Source organism: Cylas formicarius, unplaced genomic scaffold, assembly GCF_029955315.1.
Source record: "Cylas formicarius isolate icCylForm1 unplaced genomic scaffold, icCylForm1.1 PGA_scaffold_6__28_contigs__length_40554024, whole genome shotgun sequence".
In the NCBI taxonomy this organism is placed as follows: Eukaryota; Metazoa; Arthropoda; class Insecta; order Coleoptera; family Brentidae; genus Cylas; species Cylas formicarius.
This window is the reverse complement of record NW_026844347.1, coordinates 40,174,034-40,193,896: the sequence shown is the minus strand read 5'-3', so window position 1 is coordinate 40,193,896 and position 19,863 is coordinate 40,174,034. Positions and strand designations below refer to the sequence as shown.

General features: G+C 36.9%; 2 protein-coding genes across 2 annotated transcripts; both read right to left on the bottom strand.

The window, feature by feature from the left end:
* Positions 1-2,076: 2,076 nt before the first annotated feature.
* LOC132703549 (uncharacterized) lies at positions 2,077-11,171 on the bottom strand. The gene is made up of 3 exons (XM_060672875.1): positions 11,093-11,171; positions 3,037-3,924; positions 2,077-2,249 (listed from the first exon to the last, which is right to left on the bottom strand). The coding sequence occupies exons 2-3, from the start codon at positions 3,909-3,911 to the stop codon at positions 2,108-2,110; spliced, it is 1,017 nt and encodes a 338-aa protein (XP_060528858.1). The 5' UTR covers positions 3,912-3,924; positions 11,093-11,171; the 3' UTR covers positions 2,077-2,107.
* A 1,781-nt stretch (positions 11,172-12,952) lies between these two features.
* Positions 12,953-19,249, bottom strand: LOC132703357 (retinol dehydrogenase 12-like). The gene is made up of 4 exons (XM_060672567.1): positions 18,988-19,249; positions 17,017-17,340; positions 15,768-16,096; positions 12,953-13,251 (listed from the first exon to the last, which is right to left on the bottom strand). Exons 1-4 carry the CDS (start codon positions 19,163-19,165, stop codon positions 13,051-13,053), a joined length of 1,032 nt encoding a protein of 343 aa, XP_060528550.1. The 5' UTR covers positions 19,166-19,249; the 3' UTR covers positions 12,953-13,050.
* Between the last annotated feature and the right edge of the window lie 614 nt (positions 19,250-19,863).

The following is a 19,863-nucleotide window of genomic DNA, read 5'->3' as shown; positions in this document are numbered from 1 at the left end:
GCAGCTGGGCAAGTCATCGAATGAGGTAGTCTGTTCCTAGATATAAGAAAGTGACTAACTGATACGAATTAAGGAATGACCCGGGCAAGAAATATGGTCGAACAGGTCCGCACTTTGCTTAGAATTTAATTATTTGGGGTTTTGTTAGGAAAGATACTAAACAATATTTATTTATTTATGTATGTATTTATGTTTAAATCTAAAATAAAATTACAAATTATTTTTATTACCTACTTAAATTACTTAAAATTATTCACATAATATATCAGTATCACTATTTGCAATATGGATATACGACCGTTCTGCTTTCTCTATTATGTTTAACATAATCTGCCCAACTTTGTTGAGGGAAGTTAAAAACTTCGGTTTCTATAAGTTTGAGGACATTGGAGTTAACACGGGGAAAACATTGTTACGGCGAATGGTAGATTTCAGTTGGTGCCAAACATGTTCAATGGGATTAAATATACACCGTGGTGAGGTGGCAGCCTAAAAACTGTATGCCCTAGATTTTTTGCATAATTATCACAAACGTATTGCTTTTGTAGGTTCATGCTTTGTAGAACCTCAATTAATTGCTTTTTGGTATAATCTGTAGTTTTTGATTGTTGCTTTTGTGTCACATGAGGAAGGGGTTTTAATCAACTGTCTTCTGTGATAACTTGCATTGTCCATTACAATTACGCCATTAGGAGGATGTTTGCAACTAGTTTGTTTTTAAACCAACTTTCAAATAAATCAGCGGTGGTGTCTTCATGGTAATCCAGAGAAGAATCTTTAATATTTTTCGCAGACAGAGAAAGTCCATTTAAAATCCAACCATCTGTAGAGTCAGCATGCAAAATAGTTATTCTTTTACCTCTTTTTGATGGCGCGTTTGTATTACACTTATCAGTTTCATCCAAGTAAATAATTGGCCTTTGTTGTTCATTGTAAATCCTAATTTTTTCTAGATATTCCAGTCGCCATTTCCGAATTCTAAAAGATTCCATTAAAACTTGCCTTTTGTCTTTTTTTTTAAATCTGAAACCCATGTGTTGAATACACTTCCATAAGGTAGTTCTGCCACATTTAACACCGGTGTCATCTTTTTCAAGCCTCCTAATTCTTCTTCTTCTTCTTCCTACTTTAGTCTAGGCAAATTGCCTGTTCATTTTCGTCGTCTCTGCCTATCCCACTGCCAGGTTGTCACTCCATCGTTTTCGGGGGCGACCTAAGCTCCTGCGACCCAATGGTGATTTGTCGCGTGCAATTCTGACTATTCTTCTGTTGTCCATTCTACTAATATGCTCGTTCCATTCTTTCTTTCTACGCAATACCCACGCATTAACGTTTTCCACCCTGCATGTTCGTCTTATATTTTCGCTCCTCTCTCTGTCCAAGAGCGTTTTTCCAGTTATTCTACGAACTATCCTCATTTCGGTTGTCTTTTGTCAATTTTTTTAAATCTAAAACACATGTGTTGAATACACTTCCATAAGGTAGTTCTGCCTTTTCATCTTTTTCAAGCCTTCTAATTGAGATATCTAATGTAGGCAAGCTTTGTTCCTCGTATAACTGGTAAATTTTACGCCGTATTAAATCTTGATCACTTTCATCTAAACTCGAGAAAATGTCAGCATCGCTTCTTTTTTTCCTCGCTGTTATTCACAATTTTCCATACAGTTGATGTCAATGTAGCCGTTTCTTCTAAAGATGCTTGCTTGCTGGCACCACGTTCAATGAGAGTCAAATAAACCTTGTTTATAACTTCCTTAGTCTCAATAGAATAGTGTTTTCTACATTTGGACGGGAGCATCTCCTGAGATACACTAGACTCGCACATATTGATAAACTTAAACTATGTAGTATACCAAACCAAAGAATATTAGACACAGGTAGGTATAAAATTATTTTCTATTACGGACCACAATTTTACCTGAATTTAAATTCCGAAACTTTAGGTAAAAATCTTGTTACATCGTATATTAATGACCACCGTTAGATAATCCCATTCAAAAGCAATTGGTCACTTTCTTATATCTATGAACAGACCATACCTTCAAATAGGATTTTAAGAAAACGCATAGCTGTGGATAATTTTTATTGACGAATCTCGCCGAAGCTGTCAGACAATCTCGTTGGTTTCTTCGTAGCAGTCGCAGTCGGATTCGGGACATTGATCTCCCGGATACACCAGACATTTGTCCATGCAGTAGACGTCCGCTCCCTTTTGCCCTTTGTATTTGCCGATGGCGTCGCACGTAGTGCTGGAATTAAGCAACATTTTGAAACCGAAGGAGATACATTAACAAATATTTTCGGTTATCTCTTAGATACTAGATAATCTTAATAACGACATGGCTGGAACTTTGTTTTGAAGGAAGGTCAGATTCCCCTTGAAGGTGCAGAACAACAGCTAAAAATATACATTCAGAAAGCTCTAAGTAAGTGGAAGAAAAAAACTGAAAAATTGATATTGGACTAGGTGACCAATGGGTGACAAGCCTTTAATTTTCGAACTTTCACAGGCTGCTGTAGTAACTATTTACAATTCTTCTTGATTCCGCCTGAAAGAATTTTAGTTTTCATGTTCAAAAGATTTGTAAATGGTATAACAGGGACCTGTGGAAGTTTCTTTAAAAAATTGCCAATCCCTCATGGAGTAGAAAGCAGACAGTTTACTCCGTAAACCAACTTTTTTGTTACGTTGGGGAGACCATAACGTTTTCCCTAATTTTCATAAAAAATTCTTCGTAAATCAAATTTTGCTTTACTTCAAGAAAGTATTCAATAAATCTCGTATGTCTCTGCATCTTCAAATTGCTTCTATCTTTAATCTTCATTCTGCTGCTTCCAGGCAGGTTTACGTTTTTGACCCGTGGATCCTTTTCATAGGATTCATGAGGCCCAGGTCCTCTATAGCTCTCGCACGCTGTCTAAGGCTACGTGACTCTTAAGACTTTCCAAGGTGAAATTTGTGTTGAAGAGTGTACGGAGACAAGAACTCTTTCTGTCTTTCTGTGTCCATTATAAAAACGGAATACCACTACTTACGGACATCGGCACACCTGCGAGGGACAGTTGGGCGGGTACCGCAGGCAATTCTCCTGGCACCAGGCCCTCATACCCGGAACCCTACGGAAAGCTCTCGTAGCTTCGCACACCTGCTCCCTGATGACCAACGGTTGCAGGTTGTAGGGCGCGAGTTTGGTCGAGTCTTGGTAGTACAAGAGGTACGGATTGTCCAGGCCCACGAACAATGGCGGAATCGCGCCCACCGAATTAGGCAGGACGCTGACATCGGCGCAATTGACGAACGTTTCCGACTGACCACAGCCCTGCGCTGTGGTACCGTTCGAGCACATGCCCCATTGGTTGCCCGTGTAGTACACCCAGCGTAGGACGCACTGAGTGCACGTGACGTAAGGCGGTAACGTCACCTGGTACCTGAACACGGCCTTTTTGACACCGTCTTCGGGGATTTGGAAGGCCACGTCATCGGTACCCGTCAACCGGAGCGGGTACTTGTCGAAACACTCGAGTTCCGGTTCCTTCTTGTGGTTGTTGTTGGGACAGATCGCTATTTCGAACCTGCCGTAGTGGTTGGCGGTGAGTTCGACCTCCACATCCACCGTCTGACCTACGCTGTAGTGCCTGGTGATGATACCGTTGGCGTAGCGACCTCCAGCTTCGTGAGGTCGCGGTTTCTCGTGGTAAGCGTCGCCGCAGAGGCCGCAGTTGCCGCCGTTTTGAGCCCACTGCACTGAGTACCCGCCGCAGTAGAGCTCGTTGTCGTTGTAGTTGACGGGGTTCGGGAACCCGAACCTCCACATGGAATTGCGTGCCGGAGGGTCCATCAGGCGTCCGTGTCCGGCGGCATGGTGCACCAGATGGAGGCACGCTACCGCCAGGGTGGCCCAAGTTAGCATCTTAAATCGGCACCTGGGGGATATTTGGAGTATAGTGCTTTCGCAGATTTTTGCATCTGCACGGATATGAATGATTCCTTGATACGAAGAACTCCAATCCAATATAAAAAAAAACTTTGGAACTGTCCCAAATAGATGATGCCGTTTTGGCGAATTCCATCAAAAGTGTGTACAAACAAAAACATTTCTATCGACAATTTGGTGCTTTGTAGGCGTAATGGTTAAATCAGGAACAGTCAAAACAGTGGGTTGCAAAAGGGGAACCAACTCCAGAAGAGGCTACAACATTGTTGTGGTTACTGTTTTTTGGGATGCAAAGGTAAGAATATCACTGGTCCATTCCAATACCACGCAACCTCTCTACTCTCCGGTCTTAGCCCCCAGCGATTATTACCTGTTTCCTAACCTCATAAAATGGCTTGACGGTGAAATATTTAAAGTACTTTGAGGAGCTTGACGGATCTGGTACAGCCAAATTAGAACACCTTTAAAACCAATGTGAAAGGGTTGATGGAGATTATTTTGAAGAATAAAGCAAAATAAAATTTTTAAAAAGGTCGTTTTCTGTGGTCAGGTCGGAAACTTACCACGCCACGCCATTTCGAGCATCTTTTATAATCTGAAGCCGCTATTATTGTTAGCTTTTTTAAAATATCCCAAAGTTTCTCCTTAATCGTACGTTCTCAAGCGAACGGTGATTTGAACCGAATATATGAATGGTTATGTAAACACAAACTTAATATTAACACGTCAAAGTTTAAATTTTGCATTTTTGGGAATAAACCAAAAAATTGAGTGTTGAGCGCATATTATTATTTCTATCTAATTTATTTGTTTATAATTTTTTACAAGGTTGATGAGGTCGACGTCTTTCAGGATACATGTTCAACTTTATTTTCGATATCTTGACACCCCTTCTGTCCTTTTTCTAATAAAGTTTAACCATATCTCGTTTCTGAGGGAACCGCACTTGTGATACGTCAATCGAAAAGGCAACGCTCCGCACTATTCAACACTGCTAGAATCCAAAATTTTTTGATTTTTGACCAGGCCATAAGACGAAGCCTGAAAAGTTCCCGTGAGGATGTATTTACGGATTTTTACTGAGTTTTAAAATAAAGGCGGAAAGCAGATGTCCCGCAATACTTTCGGAAGTAACAAAAAATACCGATATACGAGGTGCGTTCGAAAAGTAAGGTGATAATTGTGTTTGCAATCTACAGTCACCTACAGAACACCATGTACTAATTTGAACGCTTTGTGATATTTTATGCGACAATTCTCGCAGATATACACTGTCACCACAAAATTAAATAGTTGATGTAAATAAAATGTATAATGCATATTATATTTATTGAAAAAGTTGAAAAAAATGGGTTTATAAGGTTTTGGCAAGAGTTCTTCGGGAATATAAGATTTATTTTTTCGTAATGATCGGCAAAAAGTCATTTGTTTCTCTAATACTTTATCTGCTAGGGACAAACTTGTAAAAAAAATATCTGTGGTTATGCCATATCCCGTTCCTAGATCTCCTACAAGATCTAAGACCTACTCTTTTGCCTTGATTCTTTTCTGCTGTATTATTAATTTTCCCCAAGTATAGTTGCATATTTATAGTGTAATCATTTTCACTATTTGCTGCCCTCCGAATTTTCACACTATATTTATCTGGTTTACTTCTCGACCTCTAAATCCAACTAGTTGCTCATCTACTGTAATATGGCTTCCGGAATTTTAACACTTTTTGAAATTGTCCACAAACATGTTGAAAACTTCTCTTACCAGTGCAAGCTTATCAGTTTTCTTTCTAACTTCCCTTGTTTTGGATCGTCAAAACGAAAAAAACTCGTCAACAATTGAAACGTGAGCGAGAAATAGTTGCAGGAATAAGTGGTCTATTGTAACCTCTCTTGGTACACCACAACATTACTATCGGTTCTTTTGAAGCTTGAAGGACACCTAAGATCAAAATGAGGTCAATGTATGAATTTATTTCAACAGCATCTGTTGGTTTCCATGTGCGTTGTAGAGGTTTTTACTTCCAAAGTTTGAAAGTCTGAAAAATTGGACACGGATCTGCCTTATTATTATTTCTATAATTTCACTTTTTAAAAATATTCATGGCACTCAATTTAAAAAAATAAATTTGGTGGACCACAGTCACCATATTCGCCAGATCCGGTCCCCAGTGACTATTTCCTGTTATGAAGCCTGAACGGGCGACTTGGCGAACCCAAACCCGAGCCTATTTTGAGAAAAATAACAAAAAATGCCGAAAAATAAAACGTATTTTTTAATGATAAAAAAGTAGATTTTTGTTTTCAGCGTAAAAAACACATTTCTACAAGGACCCGCTTTTCCGCTACTACTCAAAATTTTGTACGCAATGTAATAACAAAGATACTCAAAACGGAGCGAAAATATTCATGGCATTCAACTAAAAAAAAATTTGGTGGACCATAGTTACCGTGTTCGCCAGATACGGTTGCCAGCCCAAGCCCAAACTATTTTGAGAAAAATAACTTGAATAAAGGACTTCTCGAACGGCCCTCGTATAAACTCCGATCTCGGACGTGTCGCGTGTTTCCATGTATCGCGACTTTTTCCAGACGGACAGCATATCAAACACCATTGTTATGGTGGATCCACCTGCACGAAGCAGCGAGTTCGACGACCGTCCGTCAGGATGACAAATTGAGGTTAAGTTTCGGCCTAAACCCGTTTCGATCGGCATCGGGTCGTTAGAATGCTAATCGCGCCATTTGGAATCGAAAAAACAACAATCGGAGATTGAAATCCGTAGAAATTCCCGGGAATGATTCGCTTTTAATCGTCCGCAAATGGGTCAGCTGATCGAAAAGAAATTAGGAACACCTAATTGCAACGTTTTCGACGTTTGAAATATGGCGGAGGTTGTTGAACTTTACACACGACTACGTGCCGCGTGCTAAACGAAAAACAATATATTTTAGCGTTCTCATATAAAAAAAGAAACGGAAAACAGACTAAAATTAAACCAATCGTTGTCTGTCAGGGCCCCCTTGGTTTTTGAGATACAAGTCTATCGAATCTGTCAATTTTCGGAACACCCTCGTATCTCCGTTGCCTATTAATTTATTGAAATGTTTTTCACTCGTTTATTTGTTATATATATATATATATATATATATATATATATATATATATATATATATATATATATATATATATATATATATATATATATATATATATATATATATATATATATATATATATATATATATATATATATATATATATATATATATATATATATATATATATATATATATATATATATATATATATATATATATATATATATATATATATATATATATATATATATATATATATATATATATATATATATATATATATATATATAAATGTATATTATTTTTTACTATATATCTACGAAACTGTTGAACTGTGAATGTTGTTAGTAGGAAAATCAACATATCTAAAAACAGAGCTCATAATATTCTGTGTTCTATGCAAATATACGAAAAAACCATTATATTTTATTTATTTATTTATTTATATTACATTTATTATTATTATTATTTTATTACTTTACATACAATCATAGACACATTTACTATGGGATGTAACAATATGAAGATTGTTTATACAAAGCAGGAAAAATAAGGGACCCAACTAGTACCCTGCGGAACTCCTGATAAGAAGTCATATATCGAGGACTCATAATTATTAAGTTTTCTTTTAAACAACGCGCTTACAAAGTCAAGAGAACTGTTCCTCTGTAAACTTTTAATCGTATTTTCGTGCTCAAATGGCGACGCTTAGGACCAAAAGTTTGGGGACATTTTTTGTAGAGATGTAGAGATATAGAGAATAGGGATGATATACAATTTTTCACTGCACTATTTTAGCCTAGAAACTCGCCGCTTAGGCGAAAAACCGGAAAAAAATATTTTTGCAAACTTTCATTGTAAATAAAAAAAATTTGCCACAAAGTTGATTGATGGGGATTGATTCATGATAATATTTTGAAAATTAGTAGCATTTTTAGCTCTATGGCGATGTTTGTAACCGTACTTCCAGTTTAAGGACTAATTTGACTAGCCTACGAGCGAATAGTTAGAATTTTTTTAAATATTCTACTTAAAACGCATAAAAATACCACAAATAAATTATATACTTTTTGCATTCAATTTTTTATCTTTGGTGTCGCACTTATTTAGATCCGGTATATGAGCATCTTAAATTGACCACCCTGTACATGGAAATCAGGCTGAACGTGGATCTCAGGAGCGTGTCGTCGACCGGTCAAAAACTATTTTCGCGAAGTGGCCGCCATTGTGCGAAACTCCTTCAGTTCTGGCGCATTTTTATTTCTATACCGGTAAATCTCCGAACTGCTAATTTGCAATTTAAATTTAATAAACGATTGACAGTTAACCATCGTTGTCCGCCGCAAGCCGGTTAACCTGTAGTTTTTAAATAGGGTGCTCTATATACAGGGTGTCTAGATAGTGAGCCGAAGTAATATATCGCGTCTATTGTTTTAGATAGCAATGTTATAGGTAACGCAAGAAACAATTTAAAATAATTTTCCAATATACAGGGTGCTTCGTAAATATGTGGGAAACCAAACCAAGTGATTTCGGATCGTTTATACGAGGTAAGTCAAAATGAAAAATATTAATTAATAAATATCACAAAAAAATGCAAAACACGAAACACTACAAAACTTGAGTCTTTAACCTCTACAGGAAATAGTCCATCTTTGCTAGGTCAGGAGATCTGGGTGGCCACCTAATCCTACTATCTCTACCCACGTTTGAAGAAATAAACGATTTTAGTATTTTGATGGGTATGGCGGGCAAGGGCTCACTCTTGAAGGTACCATATTCTCCGTCTCCCTTTGTTTTGCAATTGTTGCCTTAGAAAGTCTAAATAGACTTTCCCATTCACTGTATTTTCGAAAAAATGACGCCCCTCCGCGTTATTATTTAAATTGATGGTTAAAAATTAAAATTTAAATATCCTTTATATTTTTATTATATACAATATTTATATTTTAAAATATTTCGGAATACAAACTAAATTTCTTTTAATAAAATATACAAGTGGAAATACGACAAATGATTAGACTAATGTATTATGTCTATGAGTCTATGAGTCTTTGTAACTTAATTTGGCATAGATTTTAATCTTCTGACAGATATACTAGCAAGGAAGAAATTAACCTTTTAATTCTTAATTCTTTTAAAAAGGAATTCAGAGAGGAACCAATATTGCCTTGTGATAAAATCTGGTCTAATATTTTAAATTACACTACATCCCTTAATCAGGGGTCTACTTAACTTTAAATATTTTCGTAACTTGTCAAGTATCTCCACCGAAAGCCGTAAGACTTTAAATCAAAGACTCGGGATTCATCTCAAACACATTTATAGTAAAAAGAATCACAAATTTACTATAAAAACGTGTATTTCCACGTTTCCATTTATTTTCCTTTTCTATCGATCGTGGTTTGTCAAGGGGGTAGAGAATATTATTTTCGACACCCTGTATAAAGCGCTCATGCAAAATTGGTTCGCGCGAAACCAAAACAAAATGCGGTTTCGAAAACCTTGAACTTTTGTCATTTTTTGCCTCAGCCGCACATTCGTCTCCATTTGTTTTGTGTACCCAACCTGATCCGGATTACATATATTATTTTCAAGGCGAGGGAGCTTTCGCAGCAATCAGAAGCTGCGGTGGGGGGTGGGGTGAGTTACGGCGGGGGGCAAATTCGCGGTTTATTTTTCCGCCATTTCTAAAATGGGGCGATTCTGTAAGAGAAATTTATTTTAAAGTTGTATTTTTTCCGAAATTTCGATTTTAACGGTTTTTAATTTTGGGCCTTTAAAATTCGGAAAAGAATTGGTTATATTTTCGGGTATGCCCTTTTTCCTTAAGGGTTTTACGCCAAGTTTGGTTAGCTTTGTATTTTACAGGCTTATAATACTATATAATATTTTTCCAAATATCTCGCGCACCCTGTATCATGGACGAAAGCTGTAAACATAAAATGGTAGCTCTCGACACAGTCTACGAAACTGTTTAAACCAAATTATCTCATCTTTGGTCGTTTTTCATTTATGGACAATAATTTACCCAAAAAAAGTAAATTTTCAAATCTTTTAGATTTTTTGGCCCTAAACGACAGACCCTGTATAAAAATCAAAAAAATGTTCCAAGTAGAGATTGTAGCCCTGAATCTTCCACGTCTCCTGGTGCAATAATTTTTCCAATAGAGTAAATGGTTTTAAAGAAAATAATTTTTTTCTGAGACCATGCGGTACGCCGTAATAGCAAATGACGTCATCTAGTCTATAATGCAAGATGGACCCTTTCAAATAACTTGGGAAGCTTGTACGATAGACAAAAACTGCAAATACGAAAATTGTAGCTCCCAGAGCTGTCTATAGGACTGTATAAATTAAATAGTCATATTTTTAGCGAATTTTGGTTTACTGTTTTGAGAAACCCTGTATATAATCGAAAAAACGCTAGAAATAAAAGTTTTTGTCTCGGATCTAGCAGGTGTCTCTATTCAAAAATTTTGCCGATCAGGTTGATAGTTTTGGAGAGAATAATTTTTCCGTGAAAGCCAAAATAAATTGAAAAATGTTTCCGATTTTTTTTTTAAACACTTCGCGTGGTTCGATCTCTTCCGACTTCTAAATTTTAAACGCGGGTGTGGATTTCTACTTCTCTGCCCAATCTGAAGGCGATAGCTGCCAATTTGAGACTGCATTTTTTAATATAGCACGGAATATCCCGAACACCCTGCACTATACGTGGAAACGATAAATAAAAAGTTACAGCTGTCTAAACGAACTATATAACTATGTAAACAAAACTGACAACTTATAAATCGTCTTCTAATTATAACAAATTTTTATTAAAAGAGTAACCCAATTTTTAGTTTTTTGCAAATTGTCGACGCACCCCGTACATTTTCCAAAAATTTTACTCCTAAGATCAAGATTTCGCACATCTTGTCGTTAGAGAATATTTTTGCATCCAAATTCTTGGACTCTTGCAAATGCGGTTTTTCCAGGCCCACGAAACGCAAATATCAATTAAAATTTAGTTTTGGCGGCGATTTTTCCAAGTGAAATGGAACAAAAAAAACGACTTACTAGTTACGACTTCAGTATTCCTTTGGCGAGTTCTTTCTGATCGAGGCGGCCGTGTCAGTCGCTGCGAACCGCACACCACATTGATAACAACTGACGAAACTTTGGCCGGCATTTTTAACGTCTAGGTCGTGAAGAAGGCTGGGTGACACGTTCTCTAACGTCCACCCATTGTTTAATCATATGGATTGTCGTTTTAATGGTTGGCCCACACACAGACGTACTTTGGGACGCTCTTGCAACGTTATACCAGAATTATAGTGTTTTTACAACCGACCCCGTCATTGACTTTGCCTACTGTATATTACATCAAAACCGCAGCCACTTACAGAACACCTTGCCGAGCAGACCCTTACCCGTAATGAGCTTTTTTCGACTGTTTTTTGGACCTTGCTATGAAACACGATAAGTTTCCAAAATTTGAAGCAATCGACTTCATATTTGGCACATATATGCAGCTTTGCCGCGTAACGGAACGTATTGAAAATGGAGGTGCTGGGGGTAGGGAAGTATTCTAAAAAAATAAAAAATCGCGTGTGCAAAAAACATCTTTTTTCAAAAACTGTTTACCAAACAATTGTTGAACCAAAAGAAGCAGCTATAAACTTTTATTCCAGACAATTTTTCAAAAATACACAGGGTGCGCAGTAAATTTAAAAAAAAATGAAAAACGGGTCCCATTATTATTGAAACTTGGTTATAACTGAAATCCTGCGATTCAGATCTCACTTTCTTTTATATTGCGATATATTCCGTACAGACAGCAAAAATTTTTGTATTTAGGGTTTTTACCTATTGTACAGGGTGTTTCCGATATTCCGTGCTAAATGAGAAATGCGTTAGCAGGGAAGTAAACGTCTAAACTAATTTTTCAGTTTCCGAAAGTTGGCGAGATGATACATACATTCTTTGAAAAATTTTTCTTACATTGATTTCGGAACTTTAGTCATGTCACTTGTTTTTATTGCTGCTCCTGCTTCCCCTTCTGAAGTTCTAATAAAATTGTAAACATTCCAAACAATTTGTTCAGCATCCGAAGACAAATGGAACCGGTTTTTTTTTAATTTTTGCTGATGTAGTTCGTCTTCTAAATTGCCATTAGGTTCTGCTACCATATCCACTTCGTCTTCAACTTCTGCGTTGTTTTCCATATCTTCCACGGTCTCCCCATTTTAAAATGTTAAAAAACAGGAACCTCCAACAAATGTTTAATTGTAAGACTCTAATAAATGTTTATCTATGTTGTTATGACGTACCTTTAGCTACCCCGAATATAATGTATAGTTATTAAAAAAGACTGTTGTTGTTAATCGATAGGCACACAAAGCAAAAACGATTATTTTCAATTTACCTTTCCCTTTGAACTTTCTAGTGAAAACAGCCTCGCAGGGTCAAGGCTCGAGAATCAGGTACATAAATACGTACTTTCTGGCAGGATCACATTCAAGTACCTCCGTAAGAACTATATCTATCACCTGATGTTAAAATAAACGCTTCTACTTATTCGAAAATACCCCGCAGCATCAAATCTAAAACGACCCATTTATGTTTCAAATAAAAATTTCAAGTTTTTACAAATAGTCGTTACGGTCCATCACAGGCAAGATCTACTTAATGCAGAATAAACATCTGTTGGGATAGGTTTCACCACGTTCCAAGCGAATGTTTATGCACTATATTTTTGGTCGTATTATAACGAACGAACGAAAAGTACCATACGCAGCGCCCTCTGAAAAACAAACTCGACACCCTGTATCTCTCCCCAGTTCCTCTTGGACCTTGTCGAGTTTCGTTAAGACGTCACGCCAGCTTCAAAGGGAAAAGGAGTTTAAGTAAAACACAACTCTGTACGTAGAACGTTAAATAAGGTACAATTTTACTCGCCACTGTTCGCTACATTATCCCGACCCCGCCCCCTCGTGGCGCCCTATAAAAACCTACTAGCGCTAGCTGCTAGCTTATCATTCGCCTTTGATTTTTTCCTCCGGACGCAACTTGACCAATTCCTCTGTTCTCGTCCAGATGTCGTCGACGAATTTCTTGTTCCAGGCACCAGGGGGCATCGGGAACACCCGGCCGTCCCAGAAATGCTTCCCCGTGACGTCTTTTAGTTTATTCGACAAAGCTAGCTGGAGCGTCGTTTGTGCTCCCTCTTCTACGGTCTAGAACCAAAAATTCTCCAAGTCCAATCTTCACTTTTAACAGAACCAGAGTACGGGCAGCGTTTGACAGCAAGGCGCCGCCATCTTGACGGGATATAATGATGATAATAATAATAAATTAATTTTTCAAAGAAACTTCCACAGGCTTCTTCAGAGCTTGACTGACTGAAGAGCCAAGCTCTGAAGAAGCCAACAGGATGATTGGCGAACCGTCAGCAATTTCGACACAGGAAAAACCGACGAAGTTTTGTAAAAAAATAATAATAAATTGTCTTTATTGTTGTATATTGTTATGTACAAATATACAGTAGAGAACAGGCGAAGTCTAGCAAAAGCTACTTCAGTTAACCTCTTAAATGTTTAAATTGAAAACTAAATAGGAATAAATTAAATATAGTATAATAGATAAATAAAAATAAAAAGAATAACATTGAAAACCAAATTATTTGAGAAGTTAGCAGTTTCAACCTGAAATATGTTTTAAAGAATTTAAATGAATGCGATTTTACTGAATTGGGCATACTATTAAAAATTACAACTGCGTTATAAGAAAATGATCTGTGGAACAAAGACAAACGATATAGTGGGAGCGAGAGTCTGTAGGGGTGCCTTAAAGCCACTAATTGAACATTACGAACCTGTAAATTAGGTCGTAAGTAGAACGGATTGGATGTGCTAATTATTTGGGAAACCATAGGCGCCAAAAAGGACGTCAAAGTACTGTCAATTTTTAGCCAGTTAAGTTAATGAGCTAATCCAGCCTCTTTTAACCCAACTTCGTCGTTAAACCGCCGTCCACGTACAGGCCCGTAATAAAGTGTACATAATTTCATTAAAACATAATAGATATTAAAAAAACATGTCTTATTTTTGAAACTTTTATCACCTTGTATCTCGAAAGTCGAGATTTTTATATGAAGTTTTCTTTTTAAAATAGACCCGAAAACGCCTTGCATATGATAATGAATCGCTTGTATGTCAATTTACGTTTCAAATAAACATTTCAAGTTACTACGAATATTCGTTACGGTCCATCCCAGGCAAGACCCAAATAATGCAGAATAAACGTCTGTCGGGATGGGTTTTACCACGGTCCTGCGAACCTTTGCTGTAACGTAAAATACTTAAAGCACTATATTTTTGGTCGTATTATATGTGCGAAGAAAACGGTCCCGCATAAAAGCGTGATTATATAACGTAATTTCGATAGCACCCTGCTTGATTAAAGTATGTTCATAGATATAAGAAAGTAACTAACTGATACGAGTTAAGGGAAGACCCGGGCCAGCTGTAAGAATGAAATATGACCGAACAGGTCCGTACTTTTCTTAGAATTTAATTATTTGAGGTTTTGTTAGGAAAGATACTAAACAATATTTATTTATTTATGTATGTATTTATGTTTAAATCTAAAATAAAATTACAAATTATTTTTATTACCTACTTAAATTACTTAAAATTATTCACATAATATATCAGTATCAGTATCGCTATCGTCGCCTGTTCTAATTATTATTTGTTCTATATTATTTGCAATATGGATATACGATAGCCTTAAAATCGTAATTATCATAGACGAATTCCTTTTGTAGGTCCAAGCTTTGTAGAACCTCAGTTATATTAATATCGTTATTATACATGTAGCTTTGGATTGTTGCTTTTGTGTCACACGAGGAAGGGATTTTAGTCAACTGTCTACTGTGATAACTTGCATTGTAATATTTTTCGCAGACAGAGAAAGTCCATTTGGAATCCAACCATCTTTAGAGCCAGCACGCAAAATAGTTATTCCTTTACCTCTTTCTGATGGGGCGATTGTTTTACACTTATCAGTTGAGTCAACCCAACCCTTTTCCGGGGTATCATAAGTGACGAACCAGGTTTCATCCAAGTAAATAATTGGCTTTTGTTGTTCTCTGTAAATCCAAATTTTTTCTATATATTCCAGTCGCCATTTCCGAATTCTAAAAGATTCCATTAAAACTTGCCTTTTGTCCATTTTTTTAAATCTAAAACCCATGTATTGAATACACTTCACTGAATGGGATTATTCACAATTTTCCATACAGTTGAAGTTGGAATTTTCGTCGATGTGGCCGTTTCTTCTAAAGATGTTTGCTTGCTGACACCACGTTCAATGATAGTCAAATAAACATTGTTTACAACTTCCTTAGTCTCAATATATTAATGTTTTCTACATTTGGGCGGGAGCGTCTCCTGAGATACACTAGACCCGCATACATTTTGCATAATTCCCACACGATTCAAAACACGCTGTATTTCACACGAAATAGGAATGATTACTAATAAACTTAAACTAAGTAGTATACCAAACCAAAGAATATTAAACACAGGTAGGTATGAAATTATTTTCTATTACGGACCACAATTTTACCCGAATTTCAATTCCGAAACTTTAGGTAATAATCTGGTTGCATTGTATGTTAATGACCGTGCTTGGATAATTCCATTGAAAAGCAATTGGTCACTTTCTTATATCTATGAACCGACCATACCTTTCCGTAGGCAAACAGGACAACCGCCCTGAACAAAAGTGCGAGCGATTTTAACCCCACGAACTTGGCCGATTTGAGGTAAATGCTGGAGTTGACGAGACCAGGGTGGAGGGAGTTGCAAGTGACGCCGCTGTCCTTCAACCGTTCGGCGAAGCCATTGGCGGCGATCACGTTGCAGAGCTTCGAGTTGGCGTAAATCAGCGTCGTGCGTAGCAACGTCGGCGACAGCCCTTGAGGGTAGTTCAGGTTATCCAGCGAGAGGTTGCTGATGAAGGCTGCGGCCGAACTCACGAAGATGATTCTGCTCGGCGAAGATTTCTTCAGCAAATCTTTAAAAAAGGCGATATCTTCTATCACGTCTAGATTTTTCGATATATATATTTTTAAATATTATAAATTTAGGTTTTTTCGAATTCATTTTATGGGTTGACACCGGCACCAAGTTAAAACGCATATTATCCGACAGCAACCATACAGAACGTTTATTGTTTCAGTGCTGCGCCATCTGTCGACAAGATACGACAGTGTAAACAACCTTGAAACGCGTTCTAAGGAGGAATCTTTTAAAAGTGCAGTTACAAAAAGTGCTGATACTGGATAGTTAAATAGTGACGCATATAGGAATACAGTTTAGCGAAAAAGACTTTAAATATTATGTGGCAAATGAAGATTTTTTTTTTAATTATTTGCGAAACTCACTTAAAAAAAAATGCAGACCAGTGTAACAATGCGCTTATTTTCCAGCAGTTGTAATTTCGAAAAAACAGGTTGAAAATATATATTTTTAAAAACAATAATGTCTTACTGATGTGTTATTATAACGTTAAGCCATGCCTCATATATTGAAAACAAAACAGTAAATGTGTAAAAAACTAAGGGGACCGTCAGTTATTAATTATATTTTTATTACCTATCCATTTGTTGTTTCTGCGTTTATTTGATTTTAATTATTTTTATTATTATAATGGCATAAAATCACACAAAAAAAGAATTTTCAAAAACTCCATCTAAATTAGTGAGGTTGGGTTTTGCGAAGTCCCCAACATTTTATTCTTAAAGAGAACCCTAATGACCTTCTCGATATTTGACATCCCAAATTAGTCTATCCAGCAACAAAAAAAATATCAAAACAAAAATTTTATAAGGGTCTCTGGTTCTTAAGCTGGTTTCGCGTACCTAATGGGGTCTTTGTACCACACAGCTTTGTGAAATAGACTTTAACGGGTGGAATAAAATTGCCTGTAATTACCGGTAAGCAGATACGTCAGCAGGAAAGGTCCAAAGTGGTTGATCTGCATGGTGACGTGGAGACCATCTTCGGTGTGTTGGTTGCCGGCGGTACCGACCCCCGCGTTGTTTATCAGCACGTCCAGCCTTTCCTCGGTGGCGTTGATGTCGTTCGCGAATTTCCGCACCGAATCCAGACATCCCAGGTCCAGGTGCTTGGCCACCACGTTGGTGTTGCGTGTTTTCTCGACTATTTTGCTTTTGGCCGCCTTGCCGTCTTTTTTATCGGCTAGGATGATCCGCGCGCCTCTGGAAGCCAACACTAGCGCCGTCTGGAGGCCTAGACCTGCAAATACCGCGTCTGTAGGTGTGAAACATCACGACTCGCCAAATGTCGAACGGCCCAGCGCATCCGCCAAACCGTACGTTTTATGTTGCATCACTTCGTAGCACAGTTAAATGGTGCAGATCATATTATCTTTGCAGTAAGTACCTCCATCTATTATTACTATTATTGAGATTATTGAGAAAAAAAAGAGGTCGCGCAACAAACACGCTTTTATAAGAAATAAACCAAAACAAAAATATACGAGGTGTGTTCGAAAATTAAGGTGACTTTTAAGTTAAAAGTTAAGTCAAGATTAATGTTGTCCCCTTCAAAACAACCCCCTGGACATGATCCACTTGTGCCAATGTTTTTTTTGCTATCCTTGAATCACTTCTGGTAACAGGAACACGTCGCAGGGGGCCGGTGATTAAGGTGGCTGAGGCATGATTCTGGTTTTGTTTTTGGACAAAAATTTGACACGAGCAACGATGAGATGAGAGTGTAGAATATGATATACTGATACGACTATTTTGATTTACTTGAAAACGCTGTAAATGAACTTGGTTTCGCGAGAACGTCTGACACAAATTTGGATCCATTCAAAAACTAAAATAGTGAAAAGTGTAAAAAGAATGTACGGTGTGTCCAACACAAGGATTTTCTGTGTTCTGTAAATTATTCTAGCACAAAATTCCTTTAATTTGGGTTTATGGCTATTTTAATTGTAGCTTGGACTTTGGGAAACATTTTTATGGTATTTTAAATTTTAGACAAATGCTGAGAAAATCCAATTGCATCTTTGATGTTTATCGCGTCATGTGGGAATCCCAGTCAACACTATTAGGTGCCTCGTCGATGCATAACCCCACCTTTTCTCATAATTTCGATTTTTTATTCACTTATGCAGTATGCAATTGTATTGATTCCAGTAAAAACTGTCACATAAAAGCCTCTTAAATAAAAGAAAACGCATTACCATAATTCAGGCTGAAATCAGAAGTGGGACTTATTGCCAGCCTTGCACTATCATGAAGATGAATATGACTTAAAGTTTTAATGAAAAAACATAACATCCCAACAACAAGATAAATACTACCTACTAGTAACAATTTTTAACAAAATTGTATGTTAATAAATTAATAACAGCATTTTCGAAAAAAAGTAGAACATAGGAACTGGATAATTTGTTGAAAGTGTCGTCCACCTTTAGCTCTTATACCCAAACCATACATAAAATGTTCTGGTAGTTTACACATTAAGTTGACAATAAATAATTAATTGAAATAATTCCAAAAATATGCTCCTGAGTTTACTTACTTTGTTTTGTCACTTCGATGTTTTGTAGTATTTTAATAAAATAGATAAACAATTACTTAAGAATGACGATGCATTACTTTTTTGAGAATGATTTTTACTTTAAGAGAAATCGGTGACGTGTGTGCCAAATTTTATTAAATTATCTATTACACATATTAAAAAAATATATTTTATTTCTGAAAACTTTATGATATAATTAATATATGTATAATTTAATTATATTATTATGTAATTATATAACATATTTAATAATAAATAAATAAATATTAAATTTCATATTTTTAAATCTCAAGACGATGCACCTAATATAAATTGCGTAGGACTCTTTCCTGCCTCTTTGTTTTTTACCTGAACAACCCCCGGTGATGATGACCGTTTTGCCGCTGAGACACACCAAACTCCTGCACCTACCGGCGCTCACTTTCTGGATCAGCTTCAGCAGGACGAGTCCTACGACGGGGAAAGACAAAGCGACTATCGCGAAAGCGATGTACTTCAAATAGACGTAATACGGATAAGCGATCATCTCTCGATCTTCACGGGACCACTGTGCAGACGGAAATGCAACGCATCGAACTCTCTCTCAATGGTACCTGACGTGTGACCGGGTTCCGTTATCCGGTTAAACTAACTGAACCTCTTGGTGCGATCGAGAACGGTACCTGTCGCGGCCCAGGGGCCGTAGCATGGAATTTTCCGCGGTATGGTCTGTTCATAGATAGAAGAAAGTGACCAATTGCTTTTGAATGGTATTATAGAAGGGTGGTCATTAAGATACAATGCAACAAGATTATTACCTAAAGTTTCGGAATTTAAATTCAGGTAAAATTGTAGTCCGTAATAGAAAATAATTTTATACCTACTTTGGTTTGGTATACTACTTAGTTTAAGTTTATTAGTAATCATTCTTATTTCGTGTGTAATACAGCGTGTGTTGAATCGTGTGCGAATTATGCGAGAAACAAAGCGTGCCTACATTAGCTATCTTAATTAGGAAGCTACATTAAACCGGTGTTAAATGTGGCAGAACTACCTTATGGAAGTGTATTCAACACATGGGTTTTAGATTTAACAAAATTGACGAAAGGCAAGTTTTAATGGAAATGGCGACTGGAATATCTAGAAAAAATTAGGATTTACAGAGAACAACAAAGGCCAATTATTTACTTGGATGAAACCTGGTTCGACACTTATGATACCCCGGAAAAGGGTTGGGTTGACTCA

What these genes read in the sequence shown, in the direction of transcription:
- LOC132703549 (XM_060672875.1), bottom strand. Translation starts at nt 3,911, where the DNA reads ATGCTAACTTGGGCCACCCTGGCGGTAGCGTGCCTCCATCTGGTGCAC. An exon ending in TCGCAGGTGTGCCGATGTCC is followed by an intron (nt 2,250 to 3,036) that starts GTAAGTAGTGGT and finishes GCTTAATTCCAG; the next exon opens with CACTACGTGCGACGCCATCG.
- LOC132703357 (XM_060672567.1), bottom strand. Translation starts at nt 19,165, where the DNA reads ATGATCGCTTATCCGTATTACGTCTATTTGAAGTACATCGCTTTCGCG. An exon ending in GCTGACGTATCTGCTTACCG is followed by an intron (nt 16,097 to 17,016) that starts GTAATTACAGGC and finishes CCTTTTTTAAAG; the next exon opens with ATTTGCTGAAGAAATCTTCG. An exon ending in TCCTGTTTGCCTACGGAAAG is followed by an intron (nt 13,252 to 15,767) that starts GTATGGTCGGTT and finishes TTTTGGTTCTAG; the next exon opens with ACCGTAGAAGAGGGAGCACA.